Source organism: Elgaria multicarinata, chromosome 10 (assembly GCF_023053635.1).
Source record: "Elgaria multicarinata webbii isolate HBS135686 ecotype San Diego chromosome 10, rElgMul1.1.pri, whole genome shotgun sequence".
Taxonomy (NCBI): domain Eukaryota; kingdom Metazoa; phylum Chordata; class Lepidosauria; order Squamata; family Anguidae; genus Elgaria; species Elgaria multicarinata.
Genome location: NC_086180.1, coordinates 95,055,190 through 95,070,711, shown reverse-complemented (window position 1 = coordinate 95,070,711; position 15,522 = coordinate 95,055,190). Strand labels below are relative to the sequence as shown.

General features: G+C 41.3%; 1 protein-coding gene across 3 annotated transcripts in view; it reads right to left on the bottom strand.

The window, feature by feature from the left end:
• Positions 1-330: 330 nt before the first annotated feature.
• The window catches only part of DOK7 (docking protein 7), a 70,801-nt gene continuing 55,609 nt past the window's right edge, over positions 331-15,522 (bottom strand). For all 3 annotated transcript variants that reach the window (XM_063135893.1, XM_063135894.1, XM_063135895.1), the window contains exon 11: positions 331-1,090. In XM_063135893.1, coding sequence (XP_062991963.1) covers positions 945-1,090 — 146 coding nt within the window. In that variant the 3' untranslated portion in view covers positions 331-944. The remainder of the gene's footprint in view (positions 1,091-15,522) is intronic.

The window sequence follows — 15,522 nt, the reverse complement described above, 5'->3', positions numbered from 1 at the left end:
CTGTAGCAGTTAAGTGGAAATAAATCAGTAATATCTTACTGTTTCATTACAATTAATTATTATCCTGGGTGGAATAATTTTGCCATTCTCCTTGTGGAGACACAATGGATGCCTCCACTAACAGAAAAGGAAGAGACAATTTTTGAAGCTTCTTCCTTACCCCTGTAGGCTGCAGTGACTTCTCCAATTCTTTTCCAGAGGGTAAAGGCCCCCCTCTAGAACAGTGTACAACGTAGCACAGGGGGCTGCAGAGGGAAGGCAGAATTGCATATCTCTATCTATCTATCTATCTATCTATCTATCTATCTATCTATCTAATCTTCCTCCCTCCCCCTTCCATTAAGCAGAGGCATCTGCTGGATCAAGATCTGCTCTGTAAGCTGAACAGAACTCCTGGACTCCACCAACTGGTTATAAAAACTGGATTATTTTATTTATTTATTATTTATTTATTACATTTCTATACCGCCCAATAGCCGGAGCTCTCCGATAGAAGCACGCAGGCTGACAATAAAGATAGGGTTGTGCTATTCACTCTCCATTTAATAGCACCAGCTCACATAACATTTGCTGAATTCCTAGCTTTGACGTTTTGAAAACTAGCATGAAAAGCTACCTTAACAAATACATACAATACTTCTTGTATAGTTAGCTACATTTACATCCTTATTATTACACATTCAGATTTGTTTAAATTAAATGCCTCAGTTTTAAAATCATTTGTAGTTTATACCTAATTTGGGAAGATATTAAAAAATTACAACGTAAGTTATCTACCAGACATGTTTACAAACAATGTTCTCACACACACACACACACATGCTACCAGTTTTCCAATGGGAAATTTAACAGATTGGAATGAATCTGGTATAAATCTGAAAACAATGGCAGTGTTTAGTTAAATTAAAAGTATTGTGTTAAATGAGTTAGCTAATTCATTTTCCCTATGAAGGACACATCTGGCTGCCTTTCTTCTTCTGTTCAAGCTCTTGCAGGCGTTCTTCTCTAAACTGCGCATGTTGCGTCCCCACTTTATGGGCCGTCTCTGTTGCGGTAATGTCAATCTGTGCATATTTGGTTGATTCACTCCCTGTGGGAGAAAAGTGTTGCCATTGCTATGTGCTATTAGTTCTTCATAAACTTTCATGTAAGATAACTATATAACAATACAGAAATAACCACACTATTGTCGCACACAGCCCAAACAGTAATACCCACAGTATTGGATTTGGAATTGAGACTAAAGCTCTGACCTCTTGTAAAGGGAAATGTAGCACCATTTCTAGAAATTTAGATAAAGCTCATAGTTTAGGTCCTGTGTCAGAATTCAGCAAGCAAGCGGGATCTACAATACAAAACTGCAGGGTATTCCCCAGCTCCCAGCTGGAACAGGAACCTCGTAGTCTTCAGATCTCCAGGTGGCCTACATTTCAGGAGTGGGGAAGGGATAAAGGAGCCTTCCACTGTTCTGCTATATAGTGCAAGAGGGCTGCCAGCCCCACGCTTGAACATCTTATAGCTATACTGCTGGTGGGTACATCTTACAGAGACCACATAACACCGGTCTTAAAGGAATTGCACTAGCTGCCTATATGCTTCCGGTCAGCATTCAAGGTGTTGGTAATGATTTTTAAAGCCCTAAACGGCTTGGGACCTCGATACTTGAGGGAGCGCCTCTCCTTATATGTGCCTGCCCGAGACTTGAGATCTGTTGGAGGAGCCCTTCTCTGCATCCCACCAGCACAACACATATGCTATGATGGGACAAAGGAGAGGGCTTTCTCTGTGGTGGCACCCTGAGTGTGGAATGCCCTCCCCTTGGAGGCCCAACTGGTGTCAATGCTGATTTTATTCTGGTGCCAAGTGAAAACATGGCGTTTTAATAAAGCCTTTAATGGTTAAATTCACCTGTCTTGCACATTGTTTTAACTGTTTTAATTGTTTTTACTGCTTTTAAATTATATATTGCTTTAACTTGATTACTTGAGGGAGGAGAGTGTAGGTTTGTTTGAGGCAATGCAGGTTTTAGTTTTTATGCAACACTGCATTCCTCATTTGCAAGAAACCCATCTTTGAAACGGGGGAGAGATGCAGTTCCAAAGAGTGGGGAAGGGAAATATGTATCCCTTTTCTCTCCTAAAACATTCCTGTATAGTGCAGCGAGGACATGTATCCAACCACCCCTAATTCTCTGCTCCAGGATACTTTTTATAAATTGTCAGGGGTTTGAGCATTTTTCTATCTCCATTTTTCTTTTCTTTTTTCCCAAGCTGGCGAATCAACATTCCACGTATCAACTGCTCTCAACCCTAGATGTAATGACAGACTCATGCCCAGAGAACATTGGTTATGGCATGTATATACATTTTGAAAACTAATGATACAATCTAATTTCTTTATAGACCTCCCTCTATCTCCCCACCCCCAGGCTCAACTGCCATCAGCAGGTTTTTAAAGTATTTTTAATTTATAAACTTCTATATTAATGCATTTCTAGGAATTTTCTTGGCTATATAGAAACCAGTCTCTTAGTTTCGGGAGGCCCTGTTTTACATCCAAACTTATAGGAACTCAACCATCAAGTTGGCTGTTAGAGGGAACAAATGGGCCCCAAAACAAAACGTTGCAGTGTGTCCCTGCTCCATGCAGGGCTCAGCAATAGGGGTGGGTACATTTTACTAGGGCCCAGAGATCCAGGGGGGCTCAGCCCATGAGGGGGGAAATGAGGTTAAATTTTAGATCATGCTTGAGGCTTTTCTGGAAACATGGTTCCCTGAAGCTGTGTACCTATTGCTCAGATCTTGTGAGGTTTGCTGGAACCAATCAGAAGCAGCAATGTTCAGAAGTGAGTTGTTGGCCTTGGCTCTTCTCTACAGCAGAGAACATGTGTTTGTGCAGTGAAATCTAGGATCCCAAACATGCATTATTTTAAAGCCTTCTATAGCAGCTACACCTTTTAAAAATGTACTTTAGGCATAGAGGTCCTGATCCAGATAGGGACCCAGTGTCAGAGATAGGGGACTTTAATCCTTCTGTCCTGCTATGGGCCCAATCCAGATTGGAGTCCCTGCACCTCCCCTAAAATGTGGGGGATGTAGCTGCTAAATAAATATTTAAAATAATGACAGTTTTGGTCCTAGGACTTGTAAAGAGACACTGATTTGTGCTTCCCTATGTAATATGCTCTGTGAAGAATAGAGTGGCCACAATCCACACCAAAAAAAGGCGAAATGTATCTTCAAAATGCAGGGTTGTTGTATACTACTCTCTCAGTCCAACCTGCAATGTGAGGATAACACTACAGGTTTGTGGTAAGCTACTCTCTAAAGCTTCAGCCCAACCAGCAATACTTATACTATACAGATGGCAATTCAGCCAAAAAAACTAGAAGTGAAGCACAATGTGTGAGTCAATTTAATGACATCCAAAGACAGTTGAAAGACCTTGGGAATATCCTGCTGTAGTACTACAATATGCCTGTGCATGAGTAAGAGGGTAGATCAGAGTGGAATCCACGCAGACCGCTCACACTGTATGCAGAGATGTTGCCACCAGAAAGGTTGTTTGGAGTCAGAGGGGATAAAGGTCACAGGTAACCACAGACTCAAAGGGTTCTCCCATCAATTGAGACAAAACTGGGGAGAACCCTTTGAGGAATCAGGAAGGAGCTGGGGAAGTCCTACATGGATATAGATTTGCAAGGCCTTTGCAGAAGTGCTTAGGATGGGGAACACACAGGGCCACGCTATAGGGTGGTGGGTGGGAGAACCTGCCTGCAGCCTGCGGAGCTTTCCTAGATTACTCTAAGGCAAAGCTTGGCCTTCAAGTCCCGTCCTTTGCAGGGATCCCCACTGCTACCTCCAATCTGTGATCAAGGGGGATTTACCTGGCCACATAATGTGTTATCCAGAAACCAAATTATAGGGAACAATAGACCAAGATATAGGTGATAGGCCAAGATACATGAAGTGACAATGCACAGAGCCTTGAAACATATATTTGAAGTTTGCAGAAAATATCAGGGACAGAGCATAATAATGGGTCCCAGTTATGCATAGAAGAATCAGAACAGATTTGCCAGCACAGGAACACCTAGTGGATGATTTCTCAGCCTATACCAGTACTGCATGGACATCTGGCTGAAAGTTCATCACAGGTGTAGGTGCCAAGTAGCAAGGTTGCAAGTTTAGATGATATGATGAAGAATCTTGTATTGCTTGTAAGAAAGATCTTGAGCCGTGGACACAGATGCTGGCCTTTCCTGCTCTGGATCTGGAAAGACTGCTGGAGGGAGCACTGGACATTGCTGCCTGTAGATGCCCTGAGCAATAGAGACTAACAGAGCACACTCTCCCCTGACCTTTCCTGAAGGAAAGGTCAGGAAGATTGACTGGCAGGGAGAAGGGAGCTTTTTAGACAATACCTGGAGAGAAGGGGGGAATTCATAAAAGGTGAGCTGCCCATAAATGCGTCTTCCAGAGGGCCCAGCATTGGGCCTGGTGTGAAGAACTTCCTGCTTTTGCTATTTGCAAGGTGTCCAAAAATGTCCTATGGGTCATGTCCCAGGCTTGAAAGTGAACTGAAGACAATGCCCCAAAAGTCCACTAGTGACCATTTGCAGGAGGTTCCTGCCTATCAGTCATCAGTCCCAGAAATATGGATCACAAGGGGCACAACATAATAATGGCCTGTGTGCACCAGACGCACAGATCTATTGCCTACATAGAACTTCGTAAGGCTGCAGTGTTTAATTGGTTAACCATTTCAATTAAATTGATTAGAACATTGATAGACTAAAAAGGTCTCCCAATTAATCAGTTAGTAGATTAATTTTTGAAATTATTTTAATGCAAATAACTATGAAAACTAGAGATAATGTGCCATTTTAGAAAAGGCATTCCCCCTTGTGTGAGAGTAAACTGAAAATGCCTTATATTTGTTGTTGCTGTTATAAACTTTAAAAATATATATTTTACATTTAAAGTATTATATATAAACAAGCACAGCAACGATTACTACAATTCATAGACATTAGGTCTATGAATTAGGTCTTAACATTACACCATTTCCACAAAAGATTCCACAAAAACCAATTAAATATTTTCATTTCTGTGATGCTTGCTGTAACACATATATGCATCATCTAAGAACAAAGGAAACGTATGCTTTTTTCCTTTAAAACTTTTGGATTTTTTTTCTCATAGGTAAATTTATGCACATATAATCAACCAATTAAGTGATGAATCAGCTAACACACATATAATTAATCAACTCACATTTCATTAACCTGGTGACAGTCTTAGTTCTTGGTGTCAGCTCTGTAAACAGCTATCTGAACAGAAATTGCTTCTATTAGAGGAAGAAATTATATCAGTGCTCTGTGGGCCATAACTCAGGGGAGGGGCCACAGCTCAGCGTGACAGAGCACCTGCTTTGTATGCAGAAGGTCCCAGGTTCAATCCCTGGCATCTCCAGGTAGGGCGAGGAAAGAATCCTGCCTGAGACCCTGAGGAGTGGCTGCTGCCAGTCAGTGTTGACAATACTGGGATAGATGGACCAAGGGTCTGACTCAGTATAAGGCAGCTTCCTAAGTTCTAGAGCACTGCTGCGTGCCCTGGACTCTATGGCATTCATACACATTTACAGAACGCCCTCCAATATGAGTTCCCTATTCCATAGAGACAACCCAACCGTCTGAATGGAATATATGGAATGGTGTTGAATGGAATGGTAAACAATACCCCCTGAAATAAATGGAAGGGAATTTATCAATATGCTGTAGGTATAATGAAACATGAAAAACATTGATTGCTGGTCCCGATGGGGGTCAAAGCTGGGACAAAACCAATAGCTGCAACAGCGTGATACAAAGGTGAGTATGAAAGCCATGAGGCCAAGAAGTCATTGGGTTAGCAAGGCTTTCCTAGATGAACATCCCTAGCAAGGGAGAACGGCAACAAATTGGTCCCAAAGACACCCAGAATACAGGAATCTAATGCCGAGCCAATCAAATAAATCTTTGTATTGCCTTTAGATTGAATTTATTTATTTCTGTTGGTATAAAGTCAGTGGGCTGCTAGCAGGTGAGGCTGAGGTGTACTCTGAGACTCACCTCCAGAAAAATTTCTGAGTCAGTCATAGATATAAGAAAAAAAATCACAGGCCTTTTGTAATGGAAGTATGCAGTGACACTAATATGGACTTCGGAAATACCTGAGGTGCTGCAAAGAAGCAAAAAGGTAGTATATGGCACTTACAGCACCACGTCTTGATGTCAAAATGGTGGGTTCTATGGTGCTGAAGGCAGATCGTTGTGTTAACCGCCCAGAGAACTTTGGCTATGGGGAGGTATATAAATGTTATAAATAATAATCATAATAATAATAATCATCATCATAATAATAATAATAATACTTTTTTTTTTTTAAAAAAAAAGCATTTTTGAAGTTGACGAAGGTGAATATCATATGGAGCTGTCCAGGAGGAGAAGGATATCAAGAAGAAGAAGAAGAAGAAGAAGAAGAAGAAGAAGAAGAAGAAGAAGAAGAAGAAGAAGATCCAGAATTCCAAAAGCAAAGGAAATTGAATTGATCTCAGACGGCTTTCTTTTCCAGCAAAGTAGCAGGAATGGAATCCTCACTGCTATAGCATCATAGGGATAAATTAGCTCAACAATAACAATAGCTACAGCAAAAGCACAAAAAGACAGCTGAAACATGTTCCTGATACTTTTGGAAAATGGATGATCATGATGATGTTGAAATTTCTTTGTACTCATTGGTAAAATGTGCATGGAAAGAAAATCATGCTGGAGTTCACCAAAGCAGGCTGCACTGAGTGGAAGCCAGAAATGGATTACTTATTCCGTTGGTTAGCAGAAGCTAATGAGAAGGGGCAGGGAAATTGGACAATACAGAAAAGGAAACAATGGATACCACTGTTCTCTAGCTAAAATAATAGAGATCAATGAGAGGAAGGACAAACTGGAGAGATTTCTTAATGATGCTCCCACCAAAGCAGTCAGAAGAGAACTGGGCAGGAAGGTGGTGGCCTTCCCATTGGAACAGCCCAGACAGGCTGTTCCCTGCTCAAGGAGAGGAGTGAAAGGGCCTCCTCCCTAGCTAAGGAATTGTAAAAAGTTCTGAAGATGTTCTGCACGGGTGCAAAACCCAATTGAGGGAATGTATGGAGACTATAACGAACATGGAGAAAACTCATTCACAAGAGAAAAATATATTGAGGTACTTAGCAATCTCAAACAAAATACATAAAATTGTGAGTGATGGACAAGTTGCAATAGTTTCTGAATAAGCAACACCTCCAGGACCTATGTTTTATTCTTGGAGCCTCATAAATCTTTTTCAATGTTTGTATTTATGTATTTGAATATAAATATATTTGAATATAAATGCCCTGCTGCTGGACCTAGTCTGAATAAAGGGTCATCTAATCCAGTCCTATGTTTCCCACAGTGCTTTTCTGGGAAACGCACAAATAGGACATGAAGGCAATAGCTCTCCCCCATCATTTCTCCCAGCTATTGGCACTGAATTTAGCCATCATGATTAGTACTTTTCGTCCATGATTTATCTAAATCCAAAGCCACCAAAGTCGGTAGACATCATAACTTGTTGTGGAGAATTCCATAAATTAACTATATGCTGTGTGAAGCTTTTCCTTTTGTCTGTCCTGAATTTCCTGCCAGTCAGTTTCTTTGGATAATCCTGAGAGAGAAAACCTTTCACTTTCTCAATATGCATACTTTTAGAAGGCTTAAATTGTCTTTTTTTCTATACTCATTCCTGTTTTCTGTACTCATTCCCTCTTCAGATGACATGCTAACTATATGTATTTTTATTTTGTATGTCTGTGGTTGTTATAATATAAACAGTAAACTACTTCTACTACACTTGTGTAACATTTAGTTGCAAAGGACATGGGCAGGCATGGTGGGGCAGACCTCTTAATAGCAATTAAATCAACAAGTGTTTGCACACAAACACAGAAAGATGAGTCCATGACCCTGTCCAGATGCCACCCTAAACCAGGGTGGTTAAGCATTTTGAGCTAAACATTATGGCTTAGTGTGTTATGTGAACCGTGACTTAGCATGTTGTGTGAACTATTCCTAACCATGGTGGCTACATAGAATCACAGAATAGCAGAGCTGGAAGGTGCCTATAAGGACTTCGAATACAACTCCTTGTGCAATGCAGGAATCCACTTTAAAGCATCCCTGACAGAGGGCTGTTCAGCTAACTCTTGAAGGCCTCTAGTTTGGGAGAGCCCACAACCTCCCTAGGTAACTGGTTCCATTGTCATACTGCTCTAATAGTGAGGAAGTTTTTCCTGATGTGATCTGGCTTCCTGTAACTTGATTCCATTATTCTGTGCCCTGCACTCTGGGATGATCGTGAAGAGATTCTGGCCCTCTATTTGACAACCTTTTAAGTCTTTGAAGAGTGCTATTATGTCTCCCCTCAGCCTGCTCTTCTCAAGGCTAAACAGGCCCAGTTCTTCCAGTCTCCTCACAGGGTTTTGTTTCCAGACCCCTGATCTGTTAGATGTAATCAACCTCGAGTGTGCAAGAAACTCAGCCTGAGAATAACTCATAGAATCATAGAATAGAAGAGTTGGAAGGGGCCTACAAGGCCATCGAGCTCAACCCCCTGCTCAATGCAGGAATCCACCCTAAAGCATCCCTGACAGATGGTTGTCCAGCTGCCTCTTGAATGCCTCTAGTGTGGGAGAGCCCACAACCTCCCTAGGTAACTCTTTAAACTGAAGATTCTGATTTTCCCATGATGCAATTCTCAGGCTCGCTTCCTGGTTCTAACTGCTCTCTCAGATGACAGTTACATTTTTCTGTTGACAGTTGATAAGAAGTCTCCAAGAGGTCTTTTGTTTATCTCTCCACCACTCCTAGTTTATTAATGTTTCAATATTTGTTATAAGAATAAAATAATTCACAATTTTATTGTTCTTTACCATTAAAGAATTGTCTCTAATATTGTTCTTTAAGAACAAATGAATCTAGACTGCTGCCAATATGGTCCTCCTCCTCTGAACGCCTTCCAGCTTGTCTGTATGCTTCTTGAATTGTGGTGCCCAGACCTGGACGCATTACTCAAGATGAGGCATTATAAGAAAAGGAATTGAGAATAAGACAGCCAGTATCGTACTACCCTGATACAAATCTATGGTGCAACCACACTTAGAATACTGTGTACAGTTCTGGTCACCACACCTGAAAAAGGATATTACAGAGCTGGAAAAAGTAAAGTTGATAAAGGGTTTTTGAGATGATAAGATATAAATAATAATAAAAAAAAAATTGTTAAATATGGAGGTCTTGCCACTCGGGCGGAGCACCGCCTCCCCCCCTCCCTTGGTAGATAATGGCCGGAGTGGTAGACTTACGGGGATTTGGGGGGGGGGGAAGAGGTGGGGGGAGGGAGGATTTTGAAGGGGGGGTTAGGGTTTTTGTGTTTTGATGTATGTGATTATGAGTTGCAGAGCACACGGGATCCGAAGGAGTATCAAAAGATAAAATATGGATAAGAAAATTAAAGTATCAACGCTTAATGTCAAAGGTCTGGGGGCAGTCGTGAAAAGGAGGAGAATAGAACAATTGTTAAATAGAGAAGGATCTGACATAATCCTGCTGCAAGAAACACATCAGGGAAATGTGGAAATGTGATTCTGGTTGCTGACTTGGAGCTGAGCAGAAGCAGGGAAAAGCAGCTGGCCCAGCTCAAGGAGGAGCTAGAAAAGTAAGCCAGATTCCCAGGGAGCGAGCGAACAGGAAGAGCAAACAGGAGTTTGGCAGGGGGAGTTCGGCAGGGGAGGCCAAGGGGGAGGCCTCTAAAAATAATAATAATAATAATAATAATAATAAAAATAAATAAATAAAATAAAAATAAAAAAGAGGTGGGGGAAAAAAGAAAAGCATAAAGAGAAAAAAAAACCCCACAAAACCACCACCAAACAAAAGCAAAAAAAACCCCAAAAGATTACTTTCCCTTAAGACATCCTCATATAGTTGTGTACCTTCAGAGAGGACACAACAAAGCAAAGGCAATTCTACTATAATCAAAAAGGAAAAAAACAAAAGCAGAAATCGACATTATGGATGGAAAGGAGTCCCTAGAGGTAGTGACCTGCAAAGGGTGTGCAATGTTCGTGTTTCTGCCTGAGCTCAACATGGCGTACACCTGCAACAAGTGCAAGCTGGTGGCACTTTTGGAAGAAAAAGTGAGAGGACTTGAGCAGCGAGTGTCCACCCTCCAAGGAATAAGAGAAGTCGAGGAGTTCTTAGACCGAACGGTGGAACTGCAACAGCAACAAGAAGCACATGAGATTGAAGAACAACAGCCAGCTGAAGCAGAAGTGGAGTATGCTGAGGGGAGGAAAGCCAATGAAGAGGAAACTCCCTGGAAAAGAGTGACAGTTAGAAGAGGAATTAGAGGGCGTTCTGCACCGGTGGAGCCATTGCAGTTAAGCAACCGCTTTCAGCTTCTGGAGAATGAGACTGAAGGACAGTTTGCAGAGGAAGAAGTACAGGAGGCACCATGCAACAGTGACCAAGAGACAGAAGGTAGGTCAACCAAGAAGAAGCGAAGAGTAGTCGTTGTGGGAGACTCCCTGCTGCGTGGGATTGAAACCCAAGTATGTCATGAAGACCCATGGACTCGCCAGGTGTGCTGTCTCCCTGGAGCACAGATTAGAGATGTGACTGAAGGGTTACCGAAGCTCATAAAGCCCACGGACACATACCCCTTTCTTCTCATCCATGTGGGAACAAATGATGTCGCCAAGCAGAGCTACAAAGAAATCATTTCAGACTTTGAAGTTCTGGGAAGGAAACTGAAGAACTTTGGGGCCCAGGTAGTTTTCTCATCCATCCTCCCGGTTCTTGGAAGAGGATTAGAAAGGGAAAGAAAAATACTCCGGATGAACGACTGGCTTCGAAAGTGGTGCCGTCGTGAGAGTTTTGGATTCTGGGACCACGGGCTACGCTACTTGGAACATGGACTGCTGGCAAGGGATGGGTTGCACCTCACAAGGGCTGGAAAGAATGAGTTCGGCCACAGCATGAAGAACTTCATCAGGAGGGCTTTAAACTGAATCTTGCGGGGGTGGGAGACGTAAATTTTGAGGCAACAATGGATGAAGGCCAATGCACCACAGTACAGAGAACAGCTCCAACAGAGTCCCAAAATAGTGTCTGCAACAAGGTAGGGACAAAGCCAGACTATAAAACACATGGTCTTCCATGTCTATATACTAATGCCCAGAGCATGGGAAACAAACAGAATGAACTTGAACTCTTATTACATGAAGGCAAATACGACTTGATAGGTATAACTGAAACTTGGTGGGATGACTCCCATGACTGGAATATAGCAATTGAAGGATATAACTTGTTCAAAAAGAACAGAAGAAATAGAAAGGGAGGTGGAGTTGCACTATATGTTAAAAATACCTATCCCTGCACAGAAATACAGGCGGATGAGATTGGGAGCCCCGTCGAGAGCGTCTGGATTAAAATAAATGGGGCTAGGAATAAAAAGAATATGATAATCGGAGTCTACTACCGACCACCCAATCAAGGAGAAGACGAGGACGAAACTTTTGAGAAACAAATTGCCAGTGTTTCAAGGAAGTGTGATGTAGTAGTGATGGAGGACTTCAATTACCCTGATATCTGTTGGGAGACCATTACTGCCAAAAGCGGCCCTTCCAAGAAATTCCTGACATGTATGGGTGATAACTTTCTCCTACAGAAAGTGGTGGAAGGAACTAGAGGGTCGGCAATCCTTGACTTGTTATTGACCAATAGGGATGACTTAGTGGATAAAGTGGCAGTTACGGGAACTCTGGGGGAAAGTGACCACGTCATACTTGAATTCTTGATTATGAAGGAGACAAAAGTCGAGCGTAGCCATACACGTACTCTGGATTTTAGGAAAGCTGATTTTAATAAACTCAGAACTATAATAAGTAAGGTCCCGTGGCAAGGGAGCCTAAAAAGAAAAGGAGTGCAGGATGGGTGGGAGTATCTAAAAAATGAAATTTTAAAGGCACAGTTACAAACAATTCCAACAAGGAGAAAAGATAGAAGACAACAGAGGAAACCAATGTGGCTCCACAAAAAGCTTATTGATGAACTGAAAACAAAAAGGGATACATATAGGAAGTGGAAGGAAGGCCAGGCTACAAAAGAAGAGTAGAGACAAGTGGCGCAGAAGTGCCGAAATGGCGTCAGGAAGGCTAAAGCTGTGAATGAGTTGAGATTAGCGAGGGATGCTAAAAGCAATAAAAAGGCTTTCTTCAGATACGTGAGTAGTAAAAGACAGAGGAAAGAAATGGTGGTTCAACTGCTTAATGAGGATGGCAAATTGATAACAGACGACAAACAAAAGGCTGAAGTTTTCAATTCCTACTTTGCCTCGGTCTTCTCCCAAAAGCGGATCTATGACCCCCCTGGAAAAAGTGAAGCAGAAGTTGAGGGGGCAGGATTGCAGTTTGAGATTGATAAACAAATGGTCAAAGAACACCTAATTTCCTTGAATGAGTTCAAATCCCCAGGGCCCGATGAACTGCATCCAAGAGTAATGAAGGAGCTAGTGGAAGAACTCTCATAACCTTTGTCTATTATCTTTGCAAAATCGTGGAAGACGGGTGAGGTGCCGGACGACTGGAGGAGGGCTAACGTTGTCCCTATCTTCAAAAAGGGCAAAAAGGAGGAACCTGGGAACTACAGACCAGTCAGCCTGACATCCATCCCTGGGAAAATTCTGGAGCAGATTATAAAGAAGTCAATCTGTAAACACCTTGAAATCAATGCAGTGATTACTAGAAGCCAACATGGATTTGTCAGGAACAAATCCTGTCAGACTAATTTGATCTCATTTTTTGATAGGATAACCTCCCTTGTGGACTGTGGGAATGCTGTGGATGTCATATATCTTGACTTCAGCAAAGCTTTTGACAAAGTACCACATGACATTCTGATTAACAAACTAGCTAAAAGTGGGCTAGATGGAACAACTATTAGGTGGATCCACAGTTGGCTACAGAATCGGACTCAAAGAGTACTTATCAATGGAACCTTCTCAAACTGGGGAGAGGCAACGAGTGGGGTGCCGCACGGCTCAGTCCTGGGCCCAGTGCTCTTCAACATTTTTATTAATGATTTGGACGAGGAGGTGCAGGGAACGCTGATCAAATTTGCAGATGACACCAAATTGGGTGGGATAGCTAATACCCTGGAAGACAGAAACAAACTTCAAAGTTATCTTGATAGGCTGGAGTGCTGGGCTGAAAACAACAGAATGAAATTTAATAGGGATAAATGCCAAGTTCTACATTTAGGGAATAGAAACCAAATGCACAGTTACAAGATGGGGGACACTTGGCTCAGCAATACTACAAATGAGAAAGATCTTGGAATTGTTGTAGATCACAAGCTGAATATGAGCCAACAGTGCGATATGGCTGCAAGAAAGGCAAATGCTATTTTGGGCTGCATTAATAGAAGTATAGCTTCCAAATCACGTGAGGTACTGGTTCCTCTCTATTCGGCCCTGGTTAGGCCTCATCTAGAGTATTGCGTCCAGTTCTGGGCTCCACAATTCAAGAAGGACGCAGACAAGCTGGAGCGTGTTCAGAAGAGGGCAACCAGGATGATCAGAGGTCTAGAAACAAAGCCCTATGAAGAGAGACTGAAAGAACTGAGCATGTTTAGCCTGGAGAAGAGAAGATTGAGGGGAGACATGATAGCACTCTTCAAATACTTAAAAGGTTGTCACACAGAGGAGGGCCAGGATCTCTTCTCGATTCTCCCAGAGTGCAGGACACGGAATAACGGGCTCAAGTTAAAGGAAGCCAGATTCCGGCTGGACATCAGGAAAAACTTCCTGACTGTTAGAGCAGTGCGACAGTGGAATCAGCTACCTAGGGAGGTTGTGGGCTCTCCCACACTAGAGGCATTCAAGAGGCAGCTGGACAACCATCTGTCAGGGATGCTTTAGGGTGGATTCCTGCATTGAGCAGGGGGTTGGACTCGATGGCCTTGTAGGCCCCTTCCAACTCTGCTATTCTATGATTCTATGATTCTATGAAAAGAAAATGAAAATGAAATACGCATTAAATGGTCAGTTTATTATGAAAAGTCTTTGGGGACAAAAAAAAAATGGAGTGGCTATTTTGATTTTTAAAAAAAGTGGATTTACATTAAAAACTATAAAAAAGGATGATAATGGTAGATATCTTATGATAAAGGGACAAATTGAAAGTGAAGCATGTACATTAGTCAATGTCTATGCCCCCAATGAGAGACATAGAGAGTTTTATATGGAATTGTTTAAAGAAATAGAGGAGTTTAGGGAGGGGTATGTTATTTTAGCTGGGGATTTTAATATGGTAATGGACAACAGAATGGACAGGTCAAACCCCACTAAAGCGGAAAAGAGAAATAACATTACTATATTGAACAAATTAGTAAAGGAAAAAGATTATGTGGATTGCTGGCGTTTACTAAGTGGGGCGAACCCTGGCTTTTCTTATTACTCCTCAGTTCATCATACATACTCTAGGATAGATTATATATTTGTTTCAAAGGAACTTGCAACTAAGGTATGTAAAATGGAAACGGGGGTAATAAAGGTAACAGATCATGCATTGTTAAGTTTAGAGTTTACAGTTAGAAAGAATTATAAAGAAGCGTTTAGGTGGAAATTAAATACAAAAATTTTGAAGTATAATAAAGTAGTAGAAAAAATGCAAAGGGAATTGTCAGAGACTTGGGAAATTAATGAGAAGGGAGGAACGATAAGGCCAGTAGTTTGGGATACCATGAAGGCAGTAGCAAGAGGGATATGTATTAGAGAAATGTGCAATTTAAGGAGGCAACAATTAGCAGAGCAGGAAAAGTTGCAGGAAGAGATTAAGAAATTGGAGAAAGATTATTGGCAATTTAAAAACAAACATAAATTAATAGAAATACAAGCGAAGAAAAAGCAATTAGAAAATTTAAATTTAGAAGAAGTTCAGAAAAATTTAATATATATGAAAAGGGAGTACTTTGAAAATAGCAACAGAAATTCTAGATTGCTTGCCAGACTCACACAAAGGGAAAACCCAGGAATGGGATAGGAATATTGAAAGATAAACAAGGGACTTATTGTCAAATAATGAAGGGAAAAATAAAAAAAATTCAAGAATTTTATCAAGAATTATATAAGGGAAAGGATATTCAAAAAAAGAAGTTGGAAGTTTATATAGAAAAGTACATAAAGAAGCGAATAAAAATAGAACATAAAGAGTTAATGGAGAAGGTAATAACTCAAAGAGAAATAGAAGAAGTAATTGAAAATTTGAAAGTGGGTAAATCACCTGGGGTAGATGGTTTAGGATCAGAATACTATAAGATGTTTAAAACTTTTCTAGTACCGAAATTATTGGAGCTGTACAACTCCATATTGCAAGGAGAAAGGACACCAGAATCATGGGAACATT